We start from the raw sequence: 14,108 nt of genomic DNA on the forward strand, positions 1-14,108 counted from the left end.
CACTTAACCATGTGAATGATTGAGTTTTAACTTATTCCACAAGCAATATCATGTAATTATGTTTTGGAAAAAACAGGCACAAGTATTTCAGATTCAAACTTATCATACATGGTCCAAAATGTATTTTTAAAAAAAAGTTGTGAGCACTGGTCCCTGTAACTGTCTTAAGATTATTACTAGTGGTACTAGAGAATTAAGACATGAACAGCCTGTGAGGTTAAGAAAGAAAAGATTACAGTTGTTTAATCATTTATAAGATTGACTTTGTACACGAACGTGTATCATCTCTGCCCAGCTGAGAAGAGACTAAAGTCTTGCTCACTTGCCGGTTCAAAAGTTACAGAGGTGATATCTTACAAAGGCAGCCAAGAGAACGAGAAGTCCAACCCACCGGTCAAAAACAGAGATAATAAGAAGAGAAGAATTTATGGATCTGATGAGCATAATCATGATACTCTCCTCAGAAGTTGTTCCACTTTATTTTAATGGCCATCGATGATAATAGTCAGGATGGATACTGCATAGTCAACAATCTGGAGAACAAGTTCCTGTGAGCCAAGTCCTCAATCTAGCTCACATTTTCTGGAACAACACAGATGATCTCCTGGATCTCTCTGACCACGATGATGCGAGACAGCATTTGTTCCACCTGCTGAATTGTGAGGGGCTGAGAGGAGTACCACATCGGGCTGTTTGGTGCAACGACAGGCTCTGGAGTCATGTAGTACGCATCGTTACGTCCTTTAACGCTCTGTGGGCTGGAAAAGAAAGTTAAGCATGTGTCTGGGGGTGTAAACTGAAGAGTAATCATCACATAAATCCTACTAAGCTGAAGTGCTGCTCACCATTTGAAGAGGTAAAAGTCATAAAGTTTGATGGGACAACGAAGAGGATTCGCAGGATCCTCGATCTGCTCTTCATACATGTCATCGGTTCCTAAATGATGCAGTACACAGCAACAGGTCAACAACGGGCATTTCTGCTATCCAACACTGAGCTAATCACGACCTGAGCAAGAGAGTACCTTTTTGTCCAGCACTGTGTAGGCCTTGCCCTTTGAGAAGGCGAATACTGGTTGCTTTGTCCTTGGCGTTAGTTGGGTTCTTCCTTGAGTGTCTTAAGACTTTAGAGAAAGCTACTTTCATGTGCTGTTCAGGTGTTATCAAGTGGAAATACCTGCAACAAATACGACATTGTACCATATTCGGTATTTGACTCTGAGCGATTAGAGAGAGGATAAAAGACTAAGGGCCATTCAATGGTTACTCACTTAGTGTTGAAATACATTAGAGTTGTGAGCAATGTGGAAGGTGAATGTGCGCCAAGCTGTTTACACTCCCACAGCATCTCCTCTGTCACGTGACTTGGGATGATATAACCTAAGAGGAAAACATACCATGAGTACGGCAGGATTCACATGCATGTGTTTAAGGCTTCAGCGCATCTCCGTCATGTTGAACAGGATGATGTGATCCCGAACTAAATCGTCGATCTGCTGCTTAGCTCGTCCTTGCCAAAAAAAATGCTGTTAACTGCATAAGGTTAGTAAAGTGCAGCTAGCATGGCTAATGCAAACAGGCAACAGAAGCTCTTTTAATCTTGTGAATGACTGATGGTTGTTGCTATGACAATCATGCCAGAAAAGATCCCAAATGTCAAAGATGTATGTAAACACTCGACAATGGACATGTAAATGCTGCCTGAATATCGAAAACAATTACAAAATTGTGGATTTTGCCTTACCTAAAGGATGCACAGTGGGTTTCCAGTCGTGCAGGATTTTGTGTAAACTTTCACAAAATCGAGTGTAATATGGATCATTGAAAATATCATCCACACGTCCATTTTCAGAAAGATACTATAAAAAAGAAAAAAAAACCCAAACAACACAGAAAAGCAATTTCAGCCTTAGTTTTATTCTTCCTGCCTTTTTGTGGTTGAGTATGGAGATACTAACCTTCTGTATACACAAGAAAACATAATACAGGACATCGGGAGCAAACTGTTCGTCCTCGGATCCTCGTGCCTCCTGAGTCATCAGGGAAAGACCCAAGTTTAACTCCGCCACTGCACTGGATACCAGATCTTCCTGAAAACGCAGGGGCTGACGACCTGAACGCAGAAATACCAGAAAACACTACGTTTGGAGAAGCAGTGTAAAACTGACTTTACTTCTAGGTGACTAAGAATAACAGTACGTACTACAGAGTGCCAACAGCAAAATGTTGTGACTTCCTCTGGTTTCAGCAAGAGCTCACTGTTACTGAGACAACTGTAACAGGCCTACTTACGTCCTATGGGCGCAAGCTTTGTTGTTTCCCGTTTGCTTAGTTCAGCATTTTTTCTCTTCACCCAAAGGCGCCAAACCTCCAGCCCTTCCTCTGGCTTTAGACACACAGGAACCAGAATCTCTGTGGGTGCTTCGCCCTGAGCTTCAGTGGCTACTTGACCCTGCAGTAGAAGAGCAAAGGGAAAAAAAAAAAAAAAAAAGGTTTTTGAGAAAGATGGCAGCAGAGTTAAACACATCTTATTAATTACATGATGGTAATTCATAGTATGATAATACTGTTATGTTGTAACATGGTATTGTTATGATTAGTAGTATTAACTAGTCCTAGTTAAACTAGTTCACATTCTTAATTCAGAAAGGAAAAAAAGGCTAAAAATAAACATGAACTTTTGAAAACACCATCATGATTATGACCAAAGCAACAATTATCAGTTATGTTCTGTTACATTTGCACAGGGCAAATTTAGTTCCAGCCATAATCATCGAGGACCAGAGTACAACTGTAAGACGGAGTCTTTTCTAACCTGCAGATGGAGCTGCTGGTCTTGTCCATCTTCCCCTTGACTCTGCTGTTGATTTGGGTCCCATATTTGCACTGACTGTGTAGTGTTGTATGTCCCTCCTACGGTCTGCACTGCCACGGGGATATGAATGTTGCCGTTCATGAACTGTGCTGGGAAGAGGGTCTGCACGATCTCTTCCTGCGTTGCAGTGGTGGCCGAATGCACGTCGGCAGACCTCGATGTGGAATTTGGGGACATTTTGTCCTTGCCGTTGGCGGTAGTTACTTGCACTGTGCTATACGTCTCCTGTGGTATAGCAATGTGAGTTACACCCTGCTGCTGTGGAGTGGAGTACACAGGGATGGTCCAGGTCTCACCTTGGGGACCTGTGATTGTTCCTGTAGTGCTGTACAGCTGAGCACTGTCAACTGTGAGCAAATCCGGTCGTAGGGACACATAACTTTGCTGCTGGCCTTGAGGGATGGCTAAAACTGTAGCCACCTGCTGCCCCTGTGGAACAGCATACGAAACAGCTAGGGGGACATCCATCTTACGCTTCTTGGCTGGTTGGAGAACAGTGGGGATAGTGCTGGGCCTCCGCTCTGCCTCCCTGGTAGAGTCCTGTTGCTGAGCAGGAGTCATGGTCTCAATGGTCTGGATCTGGATTTGTTGCCCACCCTGTAACTGAATCTGCTGGCCGGCCTGAAGTTGAATTTGCTGTCCCCCAGGCAACTGAATATGCTGCATTCCCTGCAACTGGATTTGTTGGCCACTTGACAGTTGGATTTGTTGTCCTCCAGCTACGGCGGCAACCAACTGAGCCTGAATCTGTGAAACACAGTAAACATGTTTTTTTTGTTTGTTTGTTTAAATGGGGAAACATGGAAAAACCTGATAGACGTAACTGAAGTTAATCCTCTACCTGCTGTTGCTGCTCCTCTGTGAGCTCTCCTGCCTGCACAAGCTGGGCTGTTGAGATTCCCTGTATGTCCTGCTGAGAGGGGTGGGCCACCTGAAGAACCTGACCAACTGTTTGGCCCTGCTGTTCTTGGATCTGAACCTGGCACAGAGGGAGAGTAAGAAAAACAAACAGACTTGTAAGCAACCTTATGAATCATAAACACACTGAAATACTTTTCTTTGACATTTCTGCTATGAACAACACAACAGTCATCAAAGTCATAAGGCGTCTCAAGTTTATACATTTGAAGTCTCAGTAAGATACACCCATGTCTGAGGTGACCGATCCTGTTTTAATTACATTAATGTGAATTGAACAAGCATGAAACAGCAACCATAATCCTGAGAGAAAGTTGATCTTTTTTTTGGCTTGTGATACTTCATAGAACTAACTTCTGCTACTAATCAAACAGATATTTCATTGATTGTGCTACAAGGTCTTTAATTATCTGCACAACAGGCAAACAAAAAGCAAACACCCTCTTTCCAATTACATTAAAAACATTTACATTGCTTTAATTTTTATTGCACAGAAGGACTACAATGTGATGGTACAAATCAGTATAACCAGTCAGAAATGTATCCTCCATTTCCACCTGCACCTTTTCCTACTGAAGAATCATTGTGACCACAACATTTTTCTGTAAAGTGCTCCTTTGCGTGGTTTTCACATTTCCTGTTGGCTCTGTATGCATACTTAAATACTAAGTGAAAGATCTTCTGTTTGTATTCAGTAGGAAAGGGATTCCTTCCAGTGAGCCTGACTGTAGCCTCTCAGAAGGCACTGCTTTGATATTTGGATTGGATATCAGTCCAATACTCGATCCAACTTTTTGGGTCAGTATGGGATCCATTCCTTTGAGTTCTACAATGTTTTCTGTTTACCAGATAACAGCAGCAGTTAGCGCCACAGCTAACACAGCATGGAGGGAGGTTTGGGGTCATTTCATGCTGCTACACCAACAACTTCTATCTGTACATCTGCAGAAGCATTTATTTAACTGGAAACTTTCCTCCTGTTTACTTTCACTCTCATTATGCTCTGTCCAGTCATGCAAGATGGAAAGTTTTGTGTAACACTTTTTAGGAGTGTTTACTAAACTTATGATATAATTATAATTTAAAATGTGATCAAGTCAGTTAAAGTTAATTTCACTCCAGCTGTCTCATTCTTGATGAAGAAAGTACAACGCCTGTAAATGACACCAGTTTGCAGCCTAATGACTCCAGTCCAGTGCAAATAGATTAAATGAACAAGAATATATTTCTATATCCTCCCTTTTTCAATAATAAATACCATAAATTCTGTAAATTTATAGCCTGTTTTTAACCCTAACCCTTTTCAAAACTTGTGAAAACTTAAGTGGAGTATGACCTCATTTCATACAAATGATTCACATCTATAGCTGATAAAGACAACACCAGTACACATTTTATGTGCTATAAGAGTGTCATATTTTGATGGTTTGGCTACAGCAATGTCTCACATTTACATTTTCAAATGTAGGACTAGGAGAAAAACCCAGGCATGTCTGAGAGGAACAGCAACATGTCAGCCTCTGATAGATTTAGTAAAAAGGGAGCTACCTTTCAAATATTCCAGAAAACCACTCCTGCAAAAGGTGGAGAAACTTTGAGGAGAGCCTCGCAGCTCCTGACATGTAAGCCAAAAGTAAACAAATGCCTCAAACTAAGCATTACTACGACAGGAAGAGCCAATGGTGGGTAGAAATTACCAAATCAATCACCTGCAGGTGTTTAAACAGCTCAACCCAAGAAAAAAAAAAAAAACAACATAAAACATCCTGGGTAAAAAAAAAACAACAAAAAAACGTTTTCAGGTTAATTATATGACAATACTGCGCAGGTGTTTGAGGTTAAGCTACTTTAGTTATTGATAAACTCAAATGTTAAGCAGTTATTTTATATGTTTATACAGACTTACATGGAAACACTACCTCGGCTACTTTTGTGATTACATTTGACGTATGCTGTGTCACTGTATGTAATGCTGTTGCCATCTTGTTTTGACAGATTCACATTTCAAATTTCATTTCAGTAAGAGAGTGCACTTCATGTACTTACAAAAAAAGCTGCTGTCTGCAAGTGTTTAAAATTTTTGTATTTTTTTTTCTATATCACCAAAATTAGCACAAATTTTCTGATGAAATATCATGATATAAATTTTGAATCTATAATTACCCACCCTTATTTCAATCTCTTCCTCACAGTGAGAAATACAGCTTTCTAATCCAACACTGAGATCAAATCAGTACATCAGCAGAGACTCACAGTCAAAGCAGTGGTGTCAGATCAGAAAGGGAAAAAGCTGGACTGGTACATCCTTAGTAGCCTCAGGTTTTTAATGTCAACATAGATGCATTCTCATATGTGTGACAGTGTATCAGGCTATGCTATGGAGTAATGCAAAAATAACGCACTGCTTTTTAAAACAGTAACTAATAATTTGTAACATATTCTGGTCTCTATGTAATGACACAAACACTAGTGAGTAATTGTGGTGTGCTGAGACTGAGAGGACAATCGGCTATATAAAATTTAAACACACTATGTTTTTGTATGAGGTTAGGCAGGAAGAGTCTCTGTGGACTACGTTTGCAAATGACATCATGTTCGATTAGTTTAAATTTCTAGGATCAACCATGCAAAGCAACAAACAGTGCACAACAGAGGTGAAGAAGAGAGTGCAGGCAGGGTTGAGTGGATGGAGACAAGTGGCAGGGTGATTTGTGACAGAAGGATAGCAACAAGAATTTAAAAGACGGTAGTGAGACCTGCTCTGATCTACGGTTTGGAGACAGTGGCACTGACAGTAAGACAAGGCGGGACTGCAGGTCACAGAGCTGAAGTTGCTCAGATTTGTTTTTGGAGTGACCAGGATGGATATGATTAGAAATGAATACATCATTGGGCCAGGTCAGGTTGAGCAGTGTGGATGCAAACTTTGAGAGTTTGTGTGAAAGAGGAGGATAGGGTGAGATAGGGTGAGATGGAGGCAGATGATCCGACCAATAACAAGAGCAGCTGAAACAAGAAGAAACTAACCTGCACTTGAAGCTGCTGTTCAGATCCTTGATGCAGCTGGGGTGACATCTCTGTTGAGGTCACCTGTACCTGTTATAAAACATTTACATGTAATTGCAAACCACCAAACAACATAATTCAACACCCAATATAAAGTGTCTTACTGGACAGGCCAGCTCCAGGAGAGATCCTGCCACCTCCGTGCTGTCTGTGTAAACACAGTTGGCACCCTGCTGATGGTACACCATGGCTGTACTGGTGGCTGCCCCTTCCTGCTGGCTGAACTCCTGCAGCACCTCTGGGCCCTTGGCAAGAGACTCCAGGAACTCCTTCATCCTGTGCTGAGGCACAGTGCGGGCCTTTTGCCGCACATATTCGTCAAAGGAGACCACCCCACTCTCCTGCTCGTTCATCGTCACTGGACCTGGAAAGGAGATTTTTCTTTTACACTTCTAAGAGCACAGTTACATCCATTACATCCTAAACAAGCTGCATTTGCAATGTTCATGTAAAATGATGAGAGACAGCTTTTCTCTCTTACATACAACTACAATGATGCAGTTTAAATGTTTGTCAGTAAGGTTGGGAACGTTAGGGTTGCTATGTTAAATGCATTTGGCTTGGAGCTAATACAATGACTGTGCTTTGCTTAAATCAACTTTTCCTACAATTAAGAAACACTGCAATCACAGATTAGCTGAAAGGTAAACCTAAATGTTTACTATGAGCGATTAACTGGGTTTAATAGCAATGAAGTAATGAAGCAACGCACCAACAATGGTGCCTGGTTTCATTATATTGACAGTTTATGTGACAGCTAGTTGTTAGCATGCTAGCTTAACAATGTTAGCTAGGCGCTGTTTTGCCACAACCCATATGGATAGTTCACTGAGTAGCAACCGCCGACTGCATTCTACACTGTTGAATACCAATATAATTTATGCCGTAACTTATACAACACGGCTATAGTTTTACTCATAATAGAGGCTATCGAACTGTATTTAACACAGCAACACCTCGCTGGCTAACCACTGTGCTAACGTTAGCTAGCGAGCTAGCTCGGCTGCTCTGGATCCTGTCATGCTACCTTAAATAAAATGAAATCCTCTTGTTTCCGCCAAGGCACGGTGTTTAAAACCAAAAAGCCGATAAACGTCTAACAGCTACCACCAGCATACCATTTACTTGGCTACATAGCACATTTTAGCAGCTGTGCAATACCGCAAAACAATGCCGTGATTACACGGAGATAAAATTTAACCATTGGCCGATTCTCTGACGTCTGCTTATTTCACGCTGAGCTCCGGGTTGTGTTAAAAGTTTACCACTTCCAGCAAAGCGCAGGTTTAGTTATGCGGCGAAATCCCACGTCGTATGTCCAAAAAAACACCACTCAGCGACACACGCACAAAACCCCACACACTGTTTACCAAGTGAGACATAAAATGACGGAAGTATAGGCCCCGAAAACAACGCGGCTGCTCTCCACACTGCTCTGCCAACCAACGGGCTGATAACTGCAGCTCCCATCCCGGTAGCAAGAGCAGCACTGTTATGAAAACTTACATGACATTTGGACGAGAAGTGCAACCACATTTGTGTAGTTAAAGGTAGGGCATGTCTCATCTGTAACGGTGGGTCAACCGTAATCTGGCAGTGCAAGATAATCACAGTCTCTCAGATTAAAACAGGGTCATTTGCATTGAAATGATAGAACCTATATACACAGATACCCAGTTTGAATGATCGCAATAAATAGACAGCCTTTTACAATACCACTCCTTTCATTGAGGATTAATTTAAAAATCAGACAAAATAATGACTGATCATTGTCATACTATTAGATATCTGTTCTAATATTACAGAAAAGTAGGATCTGTATAGTTTTAAATTAGATAGATATTGGCCACATTATGTGGTTAATTGGCCTTGGTTATTTATTTTATTTTAAAATATTTTAGTAGGGATTCCTTACTTAAATTATTATTTTCGGTCAAACTGTTTTTATGTTATGATGTCTCTGTTTTTGATTATTAATCATTTTATTTTATTATTAACTGTTTAATTTATTTCCTCTGACTCTGGAAATCAAGATACGTGACTTTAAATGAACACAAACATTTTCTTCCAGGATGGTTCTCCTGAAGCTTGGTAAACATGAATGCATGTGCCTTTAACTTGTTCTAACTTCCCCAGTCTGCCTTAAAGAGCCAGGCATGTGCTACTGAGGGCCTCCCCCTGTTCCCTCCACAACAAACTGCCTCTTGCCCTTCTTAAGGTGGACCTAGACAGATGCGCTGTGTGCATAGGCTGTGTCCTCTACACACTGGATTGGAAAGAGTTAATTCCCACACTCGCTGCAGACTATCTCTGACTCTACAAGGGCTCTCTTATGGCAGCGTTTATGTAGTATGTGTACATTTTTCTTTAACTGCTTAACATCTTCCAGGGTGTTGGCAACACATCTAGGGTTAAGGATAGGTTCTTGTTAAATGTCCACCCCTGTTTATAGACTTTAAAACACCCAAATTCTGAGTCTATTATAATTAACCCCTTGAGGTCTCTCATCACAAGCAATGATCCTAGAAGATGTAATTTAAAAAGAAAATGTCCAAATTCTTTGCAGTAAGGGGACAAAATTATTTTAACATATGCAACAGAACTATTTTTTCCAGTATAATATATACTGGCTTTTCTCCAAAATACAGGGTTAAGTTTATGGTTTGAGGCTAAATTGGGGCTGTCAGCAAAGATGACTTGGAACTAAGAGGGTTCATGGAAAAAACGAAAGTCATAATGCGGTGAATCTTCATTTGAAATGTAACATCTTCTAGTTTCTGAAAATCTGCCTGTTTAGCAAAATCTAGCCCGAACACTATCACCATTGTGGACGTTAAGAGGAAAGAAAGCTGATCCATTATTGATAGAGAAAAGACCACAGGATTCATCTGAGTGGTGACTAACACTCTCCTAATTTGATCATAAAGCGTAAGTCTTTCACATGCACACTCTGGAAAAATAATAAGCTAGTAAGTTGGCATGAAACAGCTTACTTGGCTCGTGACTTACTGGCTTATCACTGCAGGTGACTTTATGCCACTGTAAGAATCTTAATGTAATCCTTTTGAGAAGGATTTACCTTTAAACAGCTGCCATTAAAACAAAACAGAAGGCTTGTAGGTTGTTATTAACAGTCGGTCATTTACAACTTTGATTTTCATTTTAAAATCCTTCATTTATGAACACTGCAAACAATAAACAGGAATTATTTATTCAACTTTTTTTCTCCAGAAATGGGCCATGGTAATCAGGTCTTTGTTTTACTAGCGACATAGTGATGGAAAGTTGCCAAGTAACCAGCAGGTGCAATAAGCCGTTAGTTAGTTGTGAGCGCGCCAGTCAGTATGTTCAAGGCTCACTGTGATGCACCTTGTGTATCACCTCAGAAATCAGGCTTTACACATACTTTTACCAGAGATGCAGCACAACCCGTGATGCACTAAAAAGAAAGCAGAAAATAAGACTTGATCGCAGGTAAGTCAATGAGTTAGACTGATTTGACAGCTGAATGATGTGTTGTCATGTGTGTTTTATACTTGTGTTTGCCTGAATCATAACTGAACTATGAAGGGGTAAAATATTTCAGTTTTTCAGAGTTTTTCTGGATTCACAGCATTTTCTAGTCTTTCTAATTGCATTTAGATACCTATTGTTTACACTGCCTGATTTATTACTGAAATGGCTACTTTATATTTTTGGTCCGACTGACTCATATTGTGAACAGTTTTTCCAAAGTTGTGTTGTAATTTTGCTGATTCAAATGTGCATTTATTGTAGAGGGTGCACATCCTCCAGATTACACGTAGAAAATATTGTCATTTAGAACTGAAACATAAAAGTTCGTCTGTGTGAATCTAAATATATTTAATAATCATTTACCTCCCCATTATGGCTGTGAAGAAAGTGTTTCAGTGTTTATTTCAAGGTAAAATCAAGTTTTAGCCATCTTGACATCAATAAATATTTTTAGTACATATGTTTGTGTTTACCAAAGCAGTTTTTGATTATTTAGTTGCTGTGAAAGTGTGGCAACAAAAGAGGAACTTTTTATTAAAAGAGGCTTTTTATTATCTTGGTTGGCTGAAGTTTTGCGTTAGCTTCAGAAAAACTGTAAAGCATATTTTTAGACTGTTAATTTTAGTGCTAGGGACATTAGGAACCTGAATGCATGGAAACGTGTTTCAGTGCTTTCGCTCTGTCTTCTCTACAGATCTTGGCTGTCAAAAATGGGGCGTCTGCTCTTTGTGACACTAACCGTGTCCCTCTCTTCACTTGGAAGCCTTATTCAGTCTTCGCATTCACCATCCAACTCTGGCTCAGTCCAAACAACTCAAAGTGGAGCCAGAAACAACAGCAGCCTGGACAGCTTGGCCAGGGAAGTAATCTTTCAATCAGAAAGCCCTGTAGAAGGCAGCCGGTATAGTGTTGGCAGCATGGAGTTGCAGCAACTCATCAATCAGGCTGTCACTCCATTGAGCAAAGAAACCCACTCTGGGTCTGGAATCATAGTGGGGACAGAACCCAGCCTGCACCACTCAGGGCCTCTGGACCAAAGAGCTGACAAAGCTAATACTTCAATTACAGGAAACACTCACCCCAGTGCACCCGTAATCTCAGAGGGAGCTCTGCTGGAAGGCGGCCACATAACAGCAGAGCGCTTACAAGAGAGTCATACCTCTGCTGTGAAACACAACTTCCCAACTCGTAAGTAAAGCTGTGATATGGAAGTGAAGTAGCGCACATAGTGCATTACTTGACGTTTTTCTTTAACTGCATCAAATTGTCAGGTGGTCACAGTGAGATCTAGTATAAAATTATATCCTTCTTTTCACATTTTTGTATGAAAAATCAAATTTAAATCTATTTAAAAAGCAAATAAAGTAAAAGTGATTGATATTGGATCTTTTGGTTCGATGTAGCTGTCTGTGACACTGCATGCTGTGCAACTATGCTGGTAATCGGGCTAACAGTACAGTATGTAAAAATTCACCATGAAATTATTTTTAATTAAAAATATAAAATCTTCTCTTTCTTTCAGGTGGAGACCGCCCTAAACTTCCTTTCCATACCAGTGCGTTTACTTCCATGATAAATTATAAACCTTCAGAACCTGGAGGCCCCTGCGTGCTGGGTGTTGGGCCGTGTATTGTTCTTAAAAACTTTAATGGCACCAGTCTGCTCTGGGACGACATGAGGCGCACACTGGCGTTTGCCTGGGAATTGCACGTCTTTGGGTCTGCCAGCCTTTTCTTGCTGATGGCTTGCCTGGCAGTTGTGGGGACGGCTGGAGCATGTACGCTTCCTCGGCCCCTCTGTTACACCCTGATCCTGGCAAATAGCTTCCTAATCATGGGTGGTTCTTTGCGTACCATCCTCCTCATACTTGACCCCTATGGTACCCGTCAGATTCTGTCTCATGCCACTCTGGCAGCGCTACATAATGTTCCTCTGCAGCTTCTTCTGTGGGTGCAGCTTGCTCTCGCTCTGGTTACACTGAAAGGGTTAAATTTATTACTTTTCCCACTAAAGCTGCAGCACCCATGGGTGGTTGGAGGGTTTGGTATATTTCATTGCTCTGCATTATTTGTAGCCGATCTATACTCTTTAACTTTAACCCCTGCTGTCCCTCTTTTGCTACAGACCCTTTCCCTCTGCTGGGGCCTCCCATTTTGCTTGGGGATCCTCACAAAGGCCCTTTCCAATCTGCAACCCTTTCTCAGGTCCTCTTTACCACAGTGGGCTCCTTCACAGAGGCCCGAGAGGCGCGGAAAGCGAGTCATAGCAGGGTGCGCTTTCCTTGGGGTGCTATGCTGCAGCCTTCAGATGTATAGTCTCTTCTGGCTTTATGGGCTACTGGGAAACTGGAGGCGCTTTGGCTGGGGCTGGTGGCTGAGTCAGTTCTGGGCGAGACTCCTTGAGTTAGCCTGGGGATTCTCTTTGCTTGTCCTGGGATCTTGGATCTTCTGGACTCCATCTAAGGGTCACACAAGGGGTGATCATGTGCAGAGCAGAGTGGAGGCATTCAAAAGAATGGAGGATAAAAGCTTTTGGGATAGGGTGTTAGCCACTGTGTGGAAAGTCCCACTAAAAAAATCAGATAAAAGCTGGGAAGACCTGATGCCAAATAACTGGTCCAAATATAACCTGTCAAAAGCAGGTATCAGCAACAACATAATGTCCCCATATGATGATCGAACATCCACCCAAATATCAGAGCACAAGTCTGATCCTGGTAGTAGCAGCTCGGACTCTCAGGCAGCATTGCTGTGGCAAAAAGTTGGTGAACGTGAGTGTATTCTTTCACTTATAGAGTTTGACATGCGGCCCCCATCTCCTATTAACCTCAGGCGCAGCATTGACAATGCTTTTCACCACGGACAGCTTGTAGCAGGGAGTCTGTTCACACCTCCGCCTCCCTCATGGACAATGGGCACCAATGATGAAGACGGTGGTCTAAAACCCTTCCCTCCAGCTTTTATCAGCTACGGCTGGATGGACACAGAGTCCATTTCGGCATCTCTAGACCATTTCCAGGCCAAAGAACCAGTACAGTCACCCAGTGCTGCATCTGAAAATAATGGCAGCAGTGAGTCTAAAGCTGCTGCATACATGAGAGAGGAATTCTCTGCAGTGATGCATCAGCATTACTGGTCAGATGACGATGTCACAGACCTCTAAGGACATAAACTTCTTTTACATAAACTATCATATTTCTTTTAGTAAAAACTGTTTACTATGGGTGGGTTTGATAATGCAAAAATACAGTCAGTATGACCTGAAATTTGTCACTTTTTATGTGATCTTTATGTTTTTGAGAAGATGATGGTACTTTCACTTAAATAAATCTGTTGAGTCAGATTTTTTTCTCCTAGTGAATAATATGAGTATTTAATAATAATAAAGGTCTAATATGTTTTGTTCTGTCAGTGTTATTTGTGTATGTAGGACAGATGACCTTTAATTCAGCAGGTTACCATCTCTTATCTGTTGACATCTGATTAGTGTACCAACAGCGACTGGATGTTTTTACTGTCTTGTTTGTAAATCAATTTGAATTTATATGAATAATATGATCAACAATAAATTTAGAAATTGAAAGAATAAATTTTGTGCTAACCATGTTTTACATCATACCAAATTTACTTTTATTGATTTTGCCTCAAATATGTGTGTGTGTGTGTGTTTGTGTTCAAATCATAATAATGGCAGTCAGCATGGAGGTGTAAGGATGTAATCTTTTAGTAGATGTT

The 14,108-nt window shown here is 41.1% G+C and overlaps 2 protein-coding genes across 8 annotated transcripts; one reads left to right on the forward strand and one right to left on the reverse strand.

The window, feature by feature from the left end:
* Positions 1 to 462: 462 nt before the first annotated feature.
* On the reverse strand, positions 463 to 8,511 carry qrich1 (glutamine-rich 1). Of its 5 annotated transcripts, none has more exons than XM_012917533.5 (12): positions 8,365 to 8,511; positions 6,963 to 7,222; positions 6,820 to 6,888; positions 3,716 to 3,853; positions 2,815 to 3,621; positions 2,292 to 2,451; positions 1,958 to 2,112; positions 1,744 to 1,858; positions 1,271 to 1,379; positions 1,025 to 1,176; positions 846 to 936; positions 463 to 758 (listed from the first exon to the last, which is right to left on the reverse strand). In XM_012917533.5, exons 1-12 carry the CDS (start codon positions 8,369 to 8,371, stop codon positions 569 to 571), a joined length of 2,253 nt encoding a protein of 750 aa, XP_012772987.1. In that variant the 5' UTR covers positions 8,372 to 8,511; the 3' UTR covers positions 463 to 568. The 5 variants fall into 5 exon arrangements, with proteins under 5 accessions (XP_012772987.1, XP_004544793.1, XP_012772988.1 ...); XM_004544736.3 differs by lacking the exon at positions 8,365 to 8,511 and adding an exon at positions 8,229 to 8,351; XM_012917534.3 differs by lacking the exon at positions 8,365 to 8,511 and adding an exon at positions 8,124 to 8,261.
* Positions 7,206 to 13,964, forward strand: LOC101484200 (proline-rich transmembrane protein 3). 3 transcript variants are annotated; one of them, XM_004544737.3, is made up of 3 exons: positions 7,206 to 7,502; positions 11,069 to 11,562; positions 11,897 to 13,964. In XM_004544737.3, exons 2-3 carry the CDS (start codon positions 11,085 to 11,087, stop codon positions 13,534 to 13,536), a joined length of 2,118 nt encoding a protein of 705 aa, XP_004544794.1. In that variant the 5' UTR covers positions 7,206 to 7,502; positions 11,069 to 11,084; the 3' UTR covers positions 13,537 to 13,964. The 3 variants fall into 3 exon arrangements, with proteins under 3 accessions (XP_004544794.1, XP_076740132.1, XP_076740131.1); XM_076884017.1 differs by lacking the exon at positions 7,206 to 7,502 and adding an exon at positions 8,307 to 8,408; XM_076884016.1 differs by lacking the exon at positions 7,206 to 7,502 and adding an exon at positions 10,202 to 10,332.
* The last annotated feature ends 144 nt before the right edge of the window (positions 13,965 to 14,108 follow it).

This window comes from Maylandia zebra, linkage group LG5 (assembly GCF_041146795.1).
Source record: "Maylandia zebra isolate NMK-2024a linkage group LG5, Mzebra_GT3a, whole genome shotgun sequence".
Taxonomy (NCBI): Eukaryota; Metazoa; Chordata; class Actinopteri; order Cichliformes; family Cichlidae; genus Maylandia; species Maylandia zebra.